Consider the following 19,684-nt stretch of genomic DNA (forward strand, 5'->3'; position numbering starts at 1 on the left):
TTGCATGCTATTAGTAGTCAACTGGTAACATGATGAAATAAAATTTAGTCGACGACGTGAAACATTCGAAAAGGCGGGACCTGTGTCGTTTACTTTGTTGATTGACGGCTGCCTACCTCAGTCATATATACGTGATCTTTGTACAACATTCATCGCAATCACCAAATTCCTCAAATGTTGGTATCCAAGTACAATTTTGAATTGACTTCACTGTTCCATACTTTTCACTTCGCATGCGTGAATATGATAGCCTGTACAGCTAAATATCATTGGAATGAACAAATTGCTAGCTAGCAGTATAGATACCAGAAAAAGGTTGAGTCGTTTTTGTTGCCTAAAACACGTCATCTTATAGCAGTTGTTTTCTATGAGCATCAGTTATTAATGAGGCCACAAGGTCTCCTAGTGAAGAGCACAACACTAAATTAGTAAATTCGCAAGCGACAGTTTTTGTGCCCGGAGCTTCAGTGGCGCTAACAAAATGGTTAAGGTTGCTCAGTCAGATATCGCTTGACGCGATCAATAGAAAGTTCGTTGAAGAAACTGCATATTTCGCTATCGACCTACTGTTTACAATTTTACATGGTTTTTATTTCATTTTTTTTGTCTGAAGTTAGGATTCTTAATTCGCGAGTCGAGACGATAGCACATTCGACAATTAGTCTGTAGGTACATATTGTATTGCGAATAATGTGTTTGTTTATTGTAAAAAGTTTAATAGATTAAGCTATTGACTCTTTGATGGTTAATCGCCGTGGTATAACATAGCATCGTTCGCTTTTTTCATTGTGTACAGTTCAGTATGTGCAGGCCAGTCCCTTATTCTATGCAGTAGAAGGTCCAAGGCACTGTATAACTATATAATTTAGAATACCCGATTATGCTCAATTGTTGAGTTATGCTCAATTAAGATATATATATCTAATATCGTATTTCAACATGGAAAAGGTTTGAAAATGCTTCATGCTGATGTTTTCGCCCGAGGTGTAAAATTAAAGACGACATTGATTTCGAACCTATATTTTAACACTGTCTGTCAATGGTTTATACTCGCAGAGTAATTTTAAGAGTAGTCATCTTTGTCAAACATTGATGTGACTTAGGAAGTGTTGAGTTAGCTAGTGTGAATGCATTGCGATTGACCTTCTATCGTTGCGTTGTTAGCTGTACCTCATGTTCAACTATTCTTCTTTTCCCATAATATAGTATAGTCTGCTTGCTAGAGTTCGTAATCCAAGGCTTGGATTCCGAGCATACAAAAACAAAATGTCAACAAAGAATGAGTTCCATTTTAAAGGATCGCAAGTCATTATAATGTCAGTCGTTGTTGTTATGCTTCTTGTCGCCGAAGGTAAGTCATGGAACCAACTTTTGGAAAATGCTATGATGCGGTTTCTATCGCTGAAAGTCTGTGTGGGCTTTGTGTCACATATCACATATGCCATAAAACATGTTAAAACGAATATATAGACGTATATCATCTGGAACTATTACAATATGTCATGTATAGCCTATAGCATTAAATTTGGTAACATACAATTGCATATAATATATACACCTATTTTTATCTAATTAGGTCATAAAGAAATACTTGCATAACTATATTCCCATGAAAATTTTCAGGCTTATTGATTGGTTTACTAGCACGACCACAATGTGAAAACGAAGTCATAACTCAACATACTACTTCCAAGCCTTCTTCGCAAACAACGCAATCCACCAACGTGGTAAGTGACGACGAATAATTATTATTAATGTTTGACTTTCCATCAATATTTTGTTCCTTTTCTACATATAAATGCACGTCCTCGTTTACCGTTTACTTACTTCCCAGAGCTGGGCCGTGAACTGTTTTTATTTTTACAACAGAATCGCTTATAAACTTTGGAATTAACGGGATCCGGCCATTTAAAAAAATATAGTCCACAACCACGCAGACATAAACTTCAAATGCAATATTTACGAAATTTAGCAAAGTTATTCATCGGTCGGTCGTTGGCGGAACGTATTATCCTCTTTTTGTTAATTTAAATCTCGGTTCGATAAAGGGAAATCAAGTTGAAGGAATTTCATGCACTCCTGATGCATAATAATATGTAATATAATATACTAAATCATATATAAAATATTTTAACTTTCCTCAAGTAGACCTGCAAATGTGTCTATTAAAGTGATCATTCGAACATCATAAGACCCGCGCGCTGAACCAGTGCGATAAGCGAATTAATCTAAGTTAGTGCGAATAACTCAAAGGTTGATAACAATGTTGTTATCACCCCTCACTACTTGTTCATACAAGCAAGAAAATAAATTTATAAATTAGCAAAAATGACAGTTACATATTTTTGACTACACCTTACGACGACGTACCCGCAAAATGACATCGGTCATGCAAAGCGACGCAAGCTGTGAGATGCAATTGGTTTTGCGGAGGTTGAATCGAAAATTCGCCATTGAGTGTTTAGACTAGAGGCCTAGAGATGCGTTACGTTTTATGTAATATTAGGTTAATTTTTGGACCATGGCCTAGTATAGAATAAATTCTAAATCCTAAAACATTTTTCATGAGTTCGAAAAAGTAAATTATTTGCTACATTTTAATTGTTAATATATAAATGTCGGTGTTGTTGTTTTATTGAATGCAGTGAACAGTTCAGTGATTGAAATTACTCTTTCGTTTTTGTTCGTTTTGAAAACACGTATTTGATGTTTGTGGCCCATTTAAAAAGAATTGTTATCGTTGAGAATGGAAGTTTCGGAACTCATTTTCAATGGTTTGAAATTAGACATAGAACGATGAATTTATTTCAGATTCAATAATAGGAATCTAAAATATTCAAAAAGTAAATTTAAAACGGCGGGCTCTTTAGATACGTATGTCGCCAAAGTGGTTTTATGTTTCCAATTTGTTTTAAGATTTTTTTTGGAAAAAAATCAGAAATATTCTAGTTGAACATTGATTTCAGGAATAATAAATCTTCAAGTTTGAGGTACCACAGTTCTTTAGATGATGATGCTGATTCTTTGCTAATATTTAACTGCATATTTCGCTGAATTTAATAGACTGTCTCATTGTGCGCATGGTGTGTCTACCAGTTGAGTGCAGTGAGAGACTTGACAAACGTTTTTCAAAGCGTTTTGGTGGTAAAATGTGTGTTGCTGAATGTAAACTACCTTTACCCATATCTACAGTAATCACGCAATCTCAAATGAATGCGCAGGTCATAGGGCTAAAAAGACGCGACAGAACAAAGTGTCTCCACCATCCCTACTTTCCCTAACTTGAGCTACATAATTCAAAATATGGCGTTATATTGTCATGTTTATTTCAGATTCCCGATGATGACTGGCGACTGCCCAAAGATCTTATACCAATGTCGTACCAAGTTGAATTGAGACCGCTGTTTGACCCGGATGAGCAAGGAAGATATTTATTCTTCGGTTCTTCAACAGTGGAATTTAAATGTAACAAATCAACATCACAAATAAAAATGCACAGCAGGTGAAAGATCCAACAAAATATTTTTCATCTCCCAATTGGGATAAAATCGGGTTCAAAATACCCTAACCGTGACTTGCTCTATGTTTTTAAATGCTATTTATTTCAATAATGTGTTTTTTAACGAATGCCATTGCAATCAAACAACATTTTGAAAACTCTCAGGTTGTGTTTCAAATTGACAGAATTTAAAAACTCTGACATGATTGAAAGATTACAAGTTGTTTTCGTAATATATAGCATTCATGTTTTTCTGGTATCTAAGCAGTTATTAAATACATATAACGCCCATTTATCGTTTGTTTTTGATGAAATATTAATTTATTTCAGTCGATTGAATTATACGACCGAACAAATAAAACTCAGCGATTCGGAGGGGAATGTTATCGATATACTCCACATGGAGTACGATTTGATAAAAGAGTTCGTCACGTTTGAAATTGAATCAGAGTGTAAACAAGGAGAAGATTACACTTTGACTTTTGAGAAATTCATTTCAGAAATGAGCTTGGATCTGACTGGTTTATACAGAAGCTATTACACAACAAGCGATGGGGAAGAGCGGTACGTTATATAGATTACGTGAAAATGATATAAATTATTCCCGCATGATAAGCAAAGTTTTGAAAAATGTTGATGTATTCAATATATGATATAGTTTGAGTATATGTAATGCAACAAAAACTCGAAATTTACGAGTCGAGAAGGGTTCCATGAAAGTTTATAAATATTGAAATAATGCTCTACTAATAAATTCATACAGTCTAGAAAAGCCCATCACTCACATATTGTAATGTAGCCTATTTTACTATACTTGAGTTGCACAAAGAAATCCGCTTTTTAATCTTACTTTATAATAAATAATAGAGTATAGTTTCCATTTTGAAAGATTCCCTAACTTTTTTTTTTATCTGTGCAAATATAGAAAAGTATGCTTCAAAAATTGGTCATATCATGGGATCTTTCATAATCTTTCAGCAAGAAAAAGTAACAAATCTTATATTTTAAAGTATGATCGTGATAAGTCATATGTGGCCCACGAACGCAAGAAAAGTGTTTCCGTGTTTCGACGAGCCTGCATTGAAGGCGAAATTTTCGTTTACTTTATGGAGCAGGGCAAATAGCGAACTGTTTGCCATTTCAAATATGCCGGCCTTATCGTACCAGGTAATCTAATTACTTTAAAATAGAGCAATGGGTTATACTGGTGTATTTGTAAAAGCAATGGCTTTGTGGTTAGTGAAAAATTTATTCGTTAAAATTATATCAAAATACCTGATATGCGTTTTTGCTCACTTCATGTCAACTACCCGTGTAATTAAGTTCAGAGAATGATTTTTTTTAAATGCTTCTTGTGCGTAGAAATCATTTACTTATGTAAATGACTAACGCGATCAGATTCTATCTGTTTAATGTCAATGTATGGATGTAGTTCGCATGAATGTGGTATCTTTCCGCCCAATGCTTGTTGAAACATAAAGTTCTCACTGTTTGGCAACCAACTTCCTTCAACGCTACCAGTATATACCGCGCTGAACTGCTCCGAGTTCCCGGAGCCTCTGAAAACTCGAAAGTCGATTTTCTGATTTCAAATTTTGTTTTTCCGAGAATACATGAATATTTGACAATCACATGTGAATCCCGCTTTTGTCACACAGAGTGAAAAAATTATTTTACCCTCTGAATAAATTGAATGAACGAATCGATTTTGAAAGCGGTAATCCAATTGGTCTTTTTAACATAGTACCATAAATTTATCATTCATCGACCTGACAATATTATTCATTAACAAACAACAGACCAAAGAATTTGACGGAGAGCTTTGGAATGCAACAATATTTGCCGAATCATTGCCGATGTCAACATATTTGATAGCTCTTTCGATTTGTGATTATTCGTTTGCAGAATCATTGGGAACAAACGATGTGAAGGTAAGTTTTGCAATAGAGAGTCTTACACTCCATTGCTTTGAGGGCTAAATTTGGACTTCATCCATCAGAAAGCATACGCGCAGTGCTGATATTTAATTCGATTCGCGCAAGATAAACGTTTTTATAGAGTCGCCTGAAATTAATTTTTTTTAATTGTTTATGTAAGCAGAAACGATTTGTTTTACTTGGTGTTCTGCACTATCATATTTGGAAAAAGCAGCTATTTTTATTATTTGCGGCTCCGACAACTCTTATGTATACATACTTTCTAAATTTTAAATCGCATTCTGATATTCATAACAACTTTGTACAATTGTAAAGTATTTATACATATACATACATAGTATATATGGTGACCGTACATTTGAACCCATGTACATTTGAACCCATGTGTATATCCACGGGTTCAATCTATATGCGGGTGCTAAAACCCATGGGTTAGTATGGGTTCAACTATCCGTAAAACAAAAAAAAATTCATAGGTACAATAGCATACAGGTGCAATTGTCATGGGTTCAAATGTACGTGGGTTCAAATGTAATGGAACCAGTATATATATATATAATATCTACACGTATATTCGTATGCAGATATCTAGGATATATCTGGATATATATTCATATAAATCAACTTCAAAGAACACCAACTTTACTAAATTCATCTACCCTATATAGTTACGTTATTTACTTACCTCACACTGCATTGAAGTTATTTCTCTTTTTGTATTCTATGGACAGACAAGAACATATGCTAGAGCCGAGGCTGTGGCGAATATGGAAGCAGATTATTCAGCGGATATTGCTGCAAAAATCCTAGATTATTATGAGGCATATTTTTCGGTGCCATATCCACTTCCGAAGTCAGGTATTTTCGTATTTCAAATTCAATGGCTGAAATCTTGTGACAAGACGCTAATCTCATATTGAAATTACCTTTATTCGCGTTTCATTCTATAATTGTGATTAGCTACTTATGCTAGAATGGCTATTATAAATGCTCTTACATATTTCTACATGCGAGGCAATGTTGTGAATTTATGTTCAATATGTTTAGACCACATGGGTGTTTCTGATTTTGACGCCGGAGCTATGGAAAACTGGGGATTTATTTTGTATCGAGAGGTATATTTACTTTATGATGAAAATTTGTCATCAGTATTTGATAAGGAGAAAGTCACAAATATTGTTGCACACGAATTAGCTCATCAAGTAAGTACATTTACTGAAAAATGTTAATTTGCTTCAATTTCATTGTATTTGGAATAGTTGAAAATATAGTCTTATCGTAGTTTAAAAAAGGGTTTTTGAAATAGACCACCCGATTGTTTTTGAGTCTTATTGCATTTGTAATCAGAAGCGAAACATTTGTCAGTGAATCAATTATCAGATCAGAGTAATATTTATACAATTTCAGTGGTTTGGAAATCTTGTTACTCTTTCATGGTGGAACGATGCTTGGCTCAATGAAGGTTTTGCTACCTACGTATCGTATTTAGGAGAATCTGAAGTTCAGCCAACATGGAAGTCGGTAATATATATACAATTTTGCATGAAATACACAAATATATTCATATATATAGCTTAGGAAAAGCCACTGGAGACTGCCTTTAAAATTTTTCAACTGAAGTTGTCTTTTTGTCAACCAAAATTGTTTAATTAGATGAATTTAATTAATAGTCGATTCTTGTCGGAATGAACAGACTGAATCCTACCGGGACTAGTGAAAATATAGTCTTTTACAGTTTTACACACAAACCTCCATCTCCCATCACGATTGAGAAACCCTCACTAAAGTACGGAGATTCAAAATGAAGAATAAATGAAGTATGGTCCTATGAGAAACTCTGTGATCATCTGGTGTACATGTTATTGCAGTGTTTCCCAACCCGAGTCCGCGGTCTCAAATAAGTCCGCGGAGCGTTTGAATGAGTCCGCAACAAGCCAGAAATTCAGCCACGTTGCGATTTACGTTAGAATTTACATAAAACATAAAAAGCAAGTTTAGTAACATAACATTAATCGAGTCAATTATTACTGGTTACTGAGTGTATCTGGGCATATATCTTCGAATATTCAACTATTAGAATAGCAATTTACTATTCGAAAATTTGGTAACAGGTGACGCGATAGGTCACTTGCGCTCAATCAGACGATTGGATTTCACAGTGACCGTGCATTTGAACCCACGTACATTTGAACCCATGTGTATATCCGCGGGTTCAATCTATATGCGGGTGCTAAAACCCATGGGTTAGGGTTAGTATGGGTTCAAATATCCGTAAAACAAAATAAAAAATTTTCATAGGTGCAATAGTATGCAGGTGCAATTGTCGTGGGTTCAAATCTAGGTGGATTTAAATGTAATGGAACCGGATTTCACAACTCACTTTCGGATTTTAGACGAAAATACGAATCTGCACACGCTTCGATAAATACCTAAGTGGTGTTTCTCGCGAGTTCTCACAACGAGGAAATTTTTTTTTCTGGTTGGTGTCAATGGTGGCAACCCAAATTTTCTAAATTGAAAAGCGGCAATACAAAATACTAAAAATAAAACGAAGAAAACCATAAGTTTTGTTTTATGATGGTCCGCGACCGATTAAAAACGCTTTTTTGACATTGCAAATCGCAAAATTTTGGATGCTACCGTACCCGGGCATTTCCCCTTAGGATTCTTTGCTTTACTGCCGCCACATTGAATACGTATACGGTACTGCCGTATGTGTTGTACGAACAGCTCAGATTTGACGAATTCACAAAAATACGAATCAAAACAAAATATAATCGGGCACTTTACCACCCATTTTAGTGTTCACGGATTGTCATCATATTTTCTGAGTAGTATTGCTATTATTTCGTCAACACAACCGCAGGTTAAAATGATCACAATAAAATTAATAATAAACCATGGCAATGAATATGTATTTTCGATTTACTAATATACTTTAAATATATTTTTAATCAGTACTAAATCAAGTTGTACTTTCTAAAAATTTATAGCAGATAGTAGGATTTTTCTAACGTCGATAACAAATTAGCAAGATCGCAAAAAATATGTATCAAAACTAAGTATAATCGGACAATATATTCTCACATTATTATGTTCACAGATTGCCATTGTATTTTAGAGAAGTAATGCTTTCATCTTGTCGTAATTCGACGCAACCGCGAATTATCATGAACACAATTCAGTTAAAATAGGAATACATCTTAAATTCTCGTCGTTGTCATGGATTGAAAATTGTGCAACAGAAAAGGCCATTGTTGAAATTCGTTAAAATTCTGTTGTGTTCGGTTTTATTGCCTGTTCACACAGAGCATACGGTTGCAATAAACGCACCTTGAGTCCGCAAAGGGTTTCGCCCGTGAGAAAATAGTCCGCGACCAAAAAAGGTTGGGAAACACTGTGCTATTGTGTCAGTCAATTTATTTTCTATATAAAAATCTTTTGCAAGTTACACTGTTTATTAACTTGTATATATTTTATAACGCTGTATCATTCTTGCTATTCGTTTTGCTTTCCAGAAAGATAGATTTCTTCTCGATGAACTTCATGCAGCTTTTGATATTGACGCTCTCACTTCTTCTCACCCGCTAGTTCAAGAAGCAAACACTCCAGATGAAATCACGGCATTGTTTGACACAATTAGTTACAGCAAGGTAGAAGATTATTTGTTTTAATTATATATTTGCATTTAATAGAACAGATATCAACTTAGGATGAAAACCTTTATCTCCCTTTTGAGGGGAACAATTTAAATGGCGATTGAGATGCTTATCAATATTCTAAACTTCCCAGCGATATTCTTCGAAGTTTCGACTAAAGTTCGAATTTCATCATAAAGTTGTTTAAAATATGTTACGAGTCTGACATTGATATGATACATTTTCCCAATATCCATTAATAAGATCTTCGTTTAAATAACAGTCGGCTTTTATTATTTTGATTTTGAATTCTATTTTAGGGTGCCAGTATTCTACGTATGATAAATGACTTTATGGGAGAAGAAAATTTTGTACTTGGGTTAACGGTAAGTAAATAAACAATATAGAACATAAATGTTGTATGATTGCTGTCGCATTCTTAACATTATCTCAAGTTTCCATCAAAAACAAACAACAAAGTCATTAACAATCATTCGCAAATTAACTTTGTATTATATTTCTTGCTATTTGTTACAAAGAGAATTCAATTTTTACAAATTCATTCAACTCGTTTCGATTTAATATGTGACAAAATACATTGTTTCACACAGCATTACCTGAACGATCTTTCATATTCATCAGCAACACACTTGGATCTTTTTCAACATTGGGAAGACGTAAGTTGGAAAAATAAATCGAATACAATACTCAACAAACGCCTTTTTTAACGTGAAGTACTGTAAAAGCCATAGTGATTTTTTTAATATATGGGTGATACTAGAAATTAAAGTATGTCTACTGTCCTGTTTTAATCATATCGTTACATCACAGCAAGCAGCTGAAGCAAACTTACAATTTCCAGTAAGATTATCAGAAATATTGAAAACATGGACATTACAAATGGGATATCCTGTCGTTAACGTCGAAAAATCTTTAGCTCTGAACAGATACACAATAACGCAACAGTATTTTCTCCTGGATCCATCTGCAACAGCAGTAGAACCTGATAATGATCTACTATATAAGTAAGTTTTTATTCCTTAAAAATATTATCAAATAAATGGTTGATTATTAAATCATTGCCGGCACCTATTTCACAAACTTTGCAATTACAGCAAAAATCAGGGGTATCCCCATAGAGCAGTGTGTGCGATTGATTGACAACAGATATATATATACAAGTCTGTCTCCAGCCGAGGAGGTCATTTGGAACTTATTCTAGAGAATACATAATTTTCGTGCAAAACGACTTAGATTACTGAAACTTGAGTTTTTGCTAACCCTGTAGGCTACTTGATATCACTCCTTGGCATATTTTATCTTTAATCAGGTACAAATGGTATATCCCGTTTTCATATAAAAGTTATTCACAAATCGGCACAGAGGATTCGACTAGAATTTGGTTACCTCCAATACAAGGAACGCAGGGTGAGATTTTCCTCATTTGTCAATTATTATGTTGTTATCGTTTGATAACCGTGCACTTGTGTTATAGTTTAATGTTTCACAGTATATACGAATCGCTTTCTTTGTTGGTATACGATTAACTGAGACCACCTGAGACCTGAGGGTATGGCCCGCAGGTCGTATGTTGCCAGCCGCTGGTCTACAAGAACGCCAAAGACGTTGTGGATATCATATAGTACAAATAATTTACCTTACTTCCATTAATCAAAGTCCAAGCAGTCTGCTTTCACTACCGTCAGTAACCGTCCCATTTATCGCAAAAATTCTCCCAGCTTTTTATTGTCCCCTTCTAACAAACTAAATTAGTCTGACCGTTCCACAGCAGTTTTTCAAATATTTCTTTTAATCATAAAAAGCTCAAGTATTAAAAAGCTCAGGTAAACCTAACAGGGTCGGATCCCCCCTTTTGATTTTCTGTATCATATATACATAGCAATGTTTCGTAGTTTGTAACGCTTTCAGACCCTCACGGCTCTGGAAAACCCATGTTTCCCGGACCCGCTAGTTGTTGCGTTCTAACTTTGCAATTATAAATTTCAGACCCCTCCACCAACCCCACCTACTCACCCCCCTATCCCCCCTTTGAAAATTCCTGGCTTCGCCCCTGAAACCTAACAAGTGTTTGATTATATTTAAACTTTATACATATATTAATATTAACTCTCGGATTCGAATGAAAACTTGCGGAATGCTTGAAACTTCCAGGACCAAGAATCCATTCGGTGTCAGAATCTACTAATTTATGAAATTTTAGAATATTTCTAGTTAGGTAGAGTTTTCGAAAACTATAACGCACGCTAGACGAAGTAGTGGGAACTAGACTTTGTTAGAATATCTCTGAAATAATGAATTAGCTTGAGAACTATTGCTAAAGGCCCTACAAAAATAGAAACACGTGATTAACTTGGAACGTGTGGGAAATACTGAGTTAAAATGACCGACACACATATTTATGCTTCGCTAGAGTCAAATATTATGAATTGTAAAACTTACTTTCATTAAATACCGATAGAAGAAAGCAACCTTTTGCTAACTTTTTTAAGTGACCGTAGAAGAGGAATATTACTTGTTAGCAAACATCGATGCTATGGGTTATTACAGAGTAAATTATGACAAAGGAACATGGTCGAAACTAACGACTAAACTCAAATCAAAGTCATTCCAGGTATATAATCCCAATATATTTACGTTACTATGAACTATTTTCTAACGTAAGATCAAAACCCCGCATAAATGCCGATAAAACACTTGAATAATAGTTACAAGCCACTACTGAAGCTAATCAAAGATCAATATATAGATTTATATGTACAGGAACATATCTTTATAGGCTACCTGCAATAAGACTTAGATAACCACAATCTATTTTCACGTAAACACTTAGTAGTGAAAGTAGAGGCAATCTGAATATAACTAATTTACAGAAACAAATAATTTACTTCCGGGGTTTCCAACCAAGCAATTAGTGGATATGTTGCAATAACCGGATTATAAAAGAGGAAATAAATTATTTAAATTTATCAGGAAGGAATTTTAATCTTCCTCAAATATTTTCTAGGACATTTTGTCAAAAAACAGAGCGCAGTTATTGGATGATGCTTTCAATTTGGTAAGGTAAGTTTTGAAATTTAGAAAATCACATCAGGCCTATTTTCGACTGGTCGAAATAATCTCATTCTATAACGATAAGGTATTATTGCTGCTAACACCTTTCATTGTTTTATCAAGCTGGACTAAAGTCAAATCCTACTTATTAGACTAAATACAAACACTACGCGGCGCTTAGTCGAGCTGTCACCTAGCTTGTGATGATACGATGATAATGCCAAAACAGATTCCCAGGTTATGCCTTTTCAAAACACCTGAAGCTAGTACTACGTCACTAATTAACAACCCTCGAATGACAACAGGGCGGGATGCCTCATCTCATCCCCGTCGGTAAATTAGTAATCAATTATTAGGCTCATCAAGTACAATTATATATTGTTATCAGTATATATAATTAGTGTGAAGCCACAATTACGCGATGTATATTTAGATTATTGAAGCTGGTCCGATTGCTGAAATTTTTCTCGGCTAGTACGTCAGTGAATGTAATAACAAAATATACCAATATTAGGCATTGATGTTCGAGTTCAAAAAAGTGAATAAGAAATAAATTCCATTCACAATATTTCAGAGCTGAACGTCTGGACTTAACAACTGCAATGGAGTTATCAATGTATTTATCAAATGAGCAAGAATATGTGCCATGGAATAGTTTTCTAGCCTCGGCTAAATACATGGAATATCTGCTGAGTCGTTCATCTTTGTATGGAATGTTCAAGGTTACCCTACTTTCATTCATTTATTTTAATCGTACAATTCTGAAATCTGTCTTGTAAGACTGTGGGTTGGGCAATTCGTACTATATGGCATATGTAAAGCATGTAACCCGAAATTGCAAATGTTTTTATTTTGGGTGTTTAATATAACCTGTTATCGTCAATCAGATGTTTCTTGAAATAAGACGAACTAGTCAAACGCCTGCTTAATCAGCCCATGATTACACGATAAAAGCAGACTGTGTATGGTGGTTCAACCAATAACAGCATCAATATTTCAATAAAATAATGTGCGCCGTGACTTTGATTTACATATTAAGATTTAACAGTGTGCAGCTCATAGCAACAAGTCGAATCTTCACGCCAATCTTTTATCTATTCATCACACTCTGTTTGTCCTGTTTCGACATGCCATTGTTTTTTCATTAACTTTGATAACAATGGCGTGGTATCTTAATATTAACAATGATTTTAAATAATAAATTACAAAATAAAAACAGACCTATTTGTTGAAACTTGTCGAACCAACTCTGTACGATTACTATGGATGGGATGAAGAGAATAAAAACGATGATGCTCTTTTTGAGAGGTGTGGTTTAACATTTTTGTTTTTTTATTATTGCAATGGTCACCTGTCTGAAAAACAAACAAAGTGTCCGGTGCTGTTCTTTGTTTGTACTTTCCGTACTCTATATCGTCAATGAAGACCATACATACTCGATAGTCTTGGTAATATGCCATACATATACAGACAAAAATATGCTTCAACCGCCAACCCAATATGTATATAGATATATATACAGCCATTTGTGTGATGCACAAACACAACCATATTTTCATATGCATGCATATGCTGCACCAATGCGGCTGCCTCTACATGAAGATTCAAAACAGCTAATATCTCATATAATGAGTGTGTTAAAAACACTCACGGAAATGGCTTACAACAGATGTAGAGTAGATGTGTAGATAAAATATTATGATATAAGCATCACTCTACATGTCGTTTGCGCATATTGATAAATAAAATATGCCACACCTCGTGGTACATGAATATTATGTACAATAGGTTGCGATTTATGTCGGTATAATGCCCAACAACAGCTGATTGTTCAACCTTAGACATGTGCCTGGGCAACATCGACATTAGTAAGCTGTCGGCGAACTAATCAAATAGAGTTTGGTGCAAACTATCATTACTCACATCGCATTTTGTTTAATTTAAAAACATTGCCGGATATTTGGACACAAAATGTAGATATGAATCGTTTTAATAATATGTGGTTGTTGTTGTTCTTGTTAAACACTAAGTATACCTATGGATCGTTTTGTTATTATGTTGTTGTTCTTGTTGGGATTTTTCTTCGTATCGTTATGAAAAAATCGCTTTTCTCATTTGGGATTTTTCTTCGTGTCGTTATGAAAAAATCGTTTTTCTCATTACCTACGGGACCAATTGCCTTGAAATTTTCAGTGATTGGAGATTGTATTTTCTGCTAGAAATGTATCACTTTTATCAATATCAGACCTTTTTGTGGGCTGTATGTGATTTGAAAATTTTGTGTGAGAACCTCTTCCAAAATTCATAAAAATTATTTGTAGCGATTCTGCGACCTCTTTCGTGCCACGCGAAAATCGGAAGTTTTTTGACCATACCGTATTGTAGATTAGGCAAGATAATGTATAAGGTAAAATAGACTACTGCTTCGTCTTTGGTTTCGTGTCCATATATTTGAGCATCCCTCTCTTGTTCTTGTTAAAATTTCTTTTTTCTGTGTTTTTATGAAAAAATCGTCGTTTTTTTTTTATTTACCGAACCAACTACTTAGGAAATTTCATTGTTTAAAGAATGTATTTGTCGATAGAAGGCTTACAAAATATTTCTCCCATAATTCGTCAACAAACCCCGCCTCATCATACAAAAACAATATGGCGATGCTTTTTAAATTAATTAAACAAAATGTAAAGTGAGTAATGATATTTTGCACCGAACTTTAATCAATTTTTTGCCAGTTTACAAGCGGCTGATCTTTATATATCCTAATGCGCACGTAGCATGTAGCTTGTATGTACATTGAGAGAATGGCTGTATACGTATAATAAGTTGGCTTCATATCCCATCGACTGATATTTTAGTATGTACATTACTTACATGGCTGTATAATTATATTGGGTTCTCTACATGTGCATATGACATTGACTGTGTGTGTACAGTACTTAAATAGAATTATATGTATATATATTGAATTGCATGTATATGCATATAAAATTGATTTGTACGTACATTGAGTTGACAGCGTATGCATATAACATTTTTGTATGTACACCACCATGTCTGTATATGTATATTAAGTAAACTATGCATATATATGACATTGGGTGTATATGCACATTACTTGAATGGCGGCATATGTATATTGAATTGGCTGTATATGCATATTTCATTGGTTTTTGTATATTGATTTGGCTATATATGCATATGACATTAGATTTCTATGTGCATAACTTGCTGCAATATGGTAATGGCTGTATATTTATATAGAGTTACCTGTTTAAGCATATCATATTGGCTATGTATGTACATTTAATTGTTGCATAAATGTTTTGAGTTGGCTGTATATGCATATGGCATTGACTTTTGAGTGTACATAACTTAAATGTAAATATATAGTGTTGACTATTCATGCATGCATGATATTGGCTATCTTGAATTGCTGTATATGTATATTGAGTTGGCTGCATATGCGTATGACATTGGCTGTTTATGCTAATTTGGTTGTCTCCAGTGTTTCCTCTAAAGTGTGCGCGTGTGCGCGCGCACACAGCTTTCAGAGGCTGCGCACACGCATATATTTACTGCGCACAGACGTATTTCGATGTAATGTAACAATGTTCCCCATTGGCAGGTTGAAAAAGTTTGTTGTTGGCCCACCCATTACCCGGTTAGAACGCCAAAATTTCTTCATTGGTTTTTGCACAAATATTAGTCATTTCCAAAAAAAGTGCGCACACACCAAAATTTCTGCGCACACATACTACAAAAAATTAGAGGGAACATTGGTTGTCTCTATATGTATATGATTTAGCTGTATATGTATATTTTGTCTGTATATGTATGTCACGCACCTGCACTCCACGCACGCTGCCTTTACATGATTCAATCATGCAACATCGCTATGTCAGTGGTAAGTGTACAACAATCAAGCATGTAAGACAACAAAATAACAATCTGGCAATCACCTCTTAATTCGGCGAGTTACTAATCAGTATGCAGTTTGTACCAATTGAATACAGCTATAATACAACAGATGTAACACACTACAATTGTCATTTCGAAGTCAACTTCTTTTAATTCAGAATGACAAGACAGACGGGCATTAAAGCCGCATGTTATTACGGAAGCCACAACTGCATAAATAACGCGACGGCATTATATAGGATGTGGATGGATGATCCAACTAATAAAAGGTGAGACAGGATAAAATTCGAGATAAAGCTTGGAGAGAAATGTTATACACTCACATCCTGTGAATCAGACTGTCGTAATATTAATAAAAAAATGAATTAAATCACAAACTTTATCTTTACACAGTATAATAAGCAACACTTATCGCAGAGATGTATTTTGTGCAGCAATTCGCGATGGGGGTGAGAAAGAGTGGCAGTTTAGTTGGGAACAACATCACGTATCCACCAATGCACAGGAACAAGACGATTTGAGGCAAGAAATCTTACTCAATTTTTAAAGCAAACAACAATGTCGTCACATATTTATTCAAGAAAATTTTAAAACTTCTAAACGTATTAATAATATAAAAAACCTTACGGTTAAACTTAGTGTGCCGTAGAACTTTTAATCGTTTTGATTTATATATGCAGCTAATGAACTTTGCGGTAGATTATACGTTGAGCGTCGTTAAGCGAATGTACACATATATATATAATATAGATTTTAACTAATCTGTTAAGTTACGAAATGGCTTGGTGGCTAGGAATTACTGTTGATTTGACATATTATGTTGTAATGGGCAGCCCACTAACATTTTTTCCTCTAGTGCTATTCTTATTGATTTCCCAAAGATACGGCATGGCATGCAGTAAAGAATCTTGGATTTTATCAAAATATACGAAATATTGCGTAGACCCCAACTTGATTCGTGGACAAGATAGCATTCGTTCCTGCCTCGGTTACATTGCAGAAGAAGAGTACGGTAGAGATGTTGTGTGGTCTTTCATGGTAGAATCATGGGATGATTTAGTTGATAGGTAAGAAATAAGAATATTATTCCTTGTTTTTTTCTAAATTTGTTTTGTTTGCATACCAACATTCATGGCTACGCCACAATTTGCAACTGTGGAAAAATTGTGCTACATATTATTTGACTTAATTATTTGTTTCAATACAGCTATGGAGGTGGAATAGTATTCAAAACATTGATAGAATCTGTCACGAAAAGATTTTCGACTGAATATGACCTGAATTTGGTGAGTGGAAATGTAACAAAAATGTGATAAAAATCACGATTTATTTGGGAAAATTATAATTCAATAAAATCTATTCTTCGACAAAGTTTTTTTTTTCGCCAATACTGCAGTTTTATTCTTTTCTCAACTAACAACTCTGTGTTCATAGTTATGTTGAAAAAAAGAAATTGCATTCGAAAGATTATAAATCTAAATTCCCGAACAATATAGTGTCATGCCATGACTAATATGAAAGTAGAGAAAATTGATACAATTAATAACAATTCAAACTTGTTCTATATATGAATTGATGCGGTTTTTACTTACTAAATTATTGCAGCTTATCAATTTCAAACAATCTAATTCAAATCTTGGAACTGCTGCAAGGGCGGTTGATCAAGCTATTGAGAAGACAACAACAAATATTAGGTGGCGCAAGAGAAACGAACCAGAATTAAAATCTTGGTTATCTATGCAAAATATATAGTAAAATAAGAAAATTGAACTGCCTGACTTTGTTTTATTAATTTTCTTTCAAAAATCGTTTTTTTTTATTGAATTTATAAAATTAACAGAACTACAAAGTTTATTTGCTACGTAATTTTCCGACCATTCACCGCTGCATAAACTAATTATGCATTTTTTCATGTTGACTCGAATTTTGAACCAAAATTTCTGTATTTACAATATTATGAGTTTGTTCCCAAAATTTAAAATTTTTGTTATGTTGTTCTTATTCTTGTTGGACACTTTAGTGGACATAACGATAGCTTCAATATTATGTTGTTGTTATTGTTATTATTTTTTTTCGTCACCATCATTATAAAATCGCTTCTCTCTTCGAATACTGGACCAATTGCTTTGGAATTTTCAGTGGTTAGAGTTTGATTTTTTTTCCGGAAGGCTATTACTTTTATTCATTCCTAAATTTTCTATTAATCCTATGAGATCTGATTTTTCATTCAAAATTTCGCTGTTCTAAAATTTACTCATGGGAACACTGTTTTAAAACTTATTTCAAGCGGTTGCGTGATCAAGCCTGCAGGTACGGTACTGCTAAGTTACCGTACCACAGTAAAATTGACTTATTCCTTTCGCGATCTTACTATTGCAGTAATGTCAAATGTAGGTTTTCTAGCAAATCTAGCCTACTGTATTTGTTAATTTTGATGAGAGCAAATTGAATTGAGTTATTGAAGGCCAGAAAAGAATCGTTCCACGATCGAATATCAGGCCTACAGTACAGCAACAGGGAAGATAACGTACGGTACCTCTGTGAATTACGCTCTCATCTTTTTGTTACAGTTCTGATGTAAACAACATAAATTTTATAGCCTAACTTATTTTTTTTATTCGATAAGAGGAAATGAATTGAGTTCTTATATGACAAGGAAGAACCGTTTCGCGAACGAATATCAGGTAAGTTACCGTGCCGCATATGATTATCGGGGAATCGATATTTTATTTTTGCCTGGTACCGTAATGAATGGGTGACTCGGATCACTTGGTATTCCAATTCATGTTGAAATTGGATGGAGAAAAATAGATCATTACCACAGGACATGGAAGAGCTATGACAGTCCTTGTACCGTTATTTGTACCCAAGTACTAGTAAGTCAGTTACCATAGCCATGAAGCTGTTTCACTGTTCAGCTTCGTTCAGGATACCGTACCGAAGGCGCAGGGTAACCTATGGTTTTTGGTGAAGTGATGCTAATATATTTCGTTTTATTCTGAGTATCCATATATTTGAGCATAGCTCTCTTGTTCTTGTTGTTTATCTTTGACACGTTTTGAAAAAATCACTTTTCTCTTTGATTTCTGGACCAATTGCTTTGAAATTATCAGTGGTTAAAGATAAAAATTTTCTCCAGAAGGCTGTTATTTTTTTTTACTATGACGTCATTAAAATTTTTGTGGCTCAACGTGTATATTTGAACATAGCTCTCTTGTTCTCACTTGTGATTGAATGGCTATACATTACCGATTACCCACATTCTCTTCCTCGGCATCTCAACAGGCATTAATGGAAAATAAAGAAAAAGGCAGTATGCAAACTATAAAAATAACTAGAAAAGTGAAAGTTTTGAGCCATCACATTTCTCGTATTACCAACGATCAGCTGCTGTGGAGCACTATGACATCATAGATTGGCGCCTATTGGATATTTCTGAAGTGAAGTTTTATCGGTTTGGGAGAAATACAAGTAACATTGGATCAATGTTAGCATCCATTTCATCTATAGTGGGAAAATTTCTGAACAGATATAGACACTAAAAAGGAATGTACATTGCGTAATTTTAATCGCGGACAAGAAAACTATGTTTTATATAAATTATCTCCAATTCTAAAAAG

The 19,684-nt window shown here is 34.3% G+C and overlaps 1 protein-coding gene and 1 long non-coding RNA gene across 3 annotated transcripts; one reads left to right on the plus strand and one right to left on the minus strand.

Moving 5' to 3' along the window:
- The first annotated feature begins 1,063 nt into the window (after positions 1-1,063).
- Positions 1,064-18,097, plus strand: LOC120337449 (aminopeptidase N-like). 2 transcript variants are annotated; one of them, XM_039405209.2, is made up of 23 exons: positions 1,064-1,351; positions 1,624-1,727; positions 3,333-3,502; positions 3,830-4,063; positions 4,510-4,666; positions 5,299-5,430; positions 6,168-6,294; positions 6,484-6,638; positions 6,844-6,957; positions 8,955-9,089; positions 9,395-9,460; positions 9,686-9,751; positions 9,906-10,099; positions 10,405-10,502; positions 11,585-11,706; positions 12,100-12,155; positions 12,721-12,868; positions 13,366-13,454; positions 16,223-16,333; positions 16,458-16,586; positions 16,946-17,131; positions 17,272-17,350; positions 17,670-18,097. In XM_039405209.2, exons 1-23 carry the CDS (start codon positions 1,267-1,269, stop codon positions 17,814-17,816), a joined length of 2,904 nt encoding a protein of 967 aa, XP_039261143.2. In that variant the 5' UTR covers positions 1,064-1,266; the 3' UTR covers positions 17,817-18,097. The 2 variants fall into 2 exon arrangements, with proteins under 2 accessions (XP_039261143.2, XP_077973193.1); XM_078117067.1 differs by having other exon boundaries at positions 11,594-11,706.
- Positions 7,502-11,057, minus strand: LOC120337453 (uncharacterized). The gene is made up of 3 exons (XR_005568968.2): positions 10,732-11,057; positions 9,692-9,811; positions 7,502-9,023 (listed from the first exon to the last, which is right to left on the minus strand). It is a non-coding gene; the product is annotated as an uncharacterized LOC120337453 (long non-coding RNA).
- Positions 18,098-19,684: the final 1,587 nt, after the last annotated feature.

The sequence above is a fragment of the Styela clava genome, chromosome 10 (genome assembly GCF_964204865.1).
Source record: "Styela clava chromosome 10, kaStyClav1.hap1.2, whole genome shotgun sequence".
Lineage (NCBI taxonomy): Eukaryota > Metazoa > Chordata > Ascidiacea > Stolidobranchia > Styelidae > Styela > Styela clava.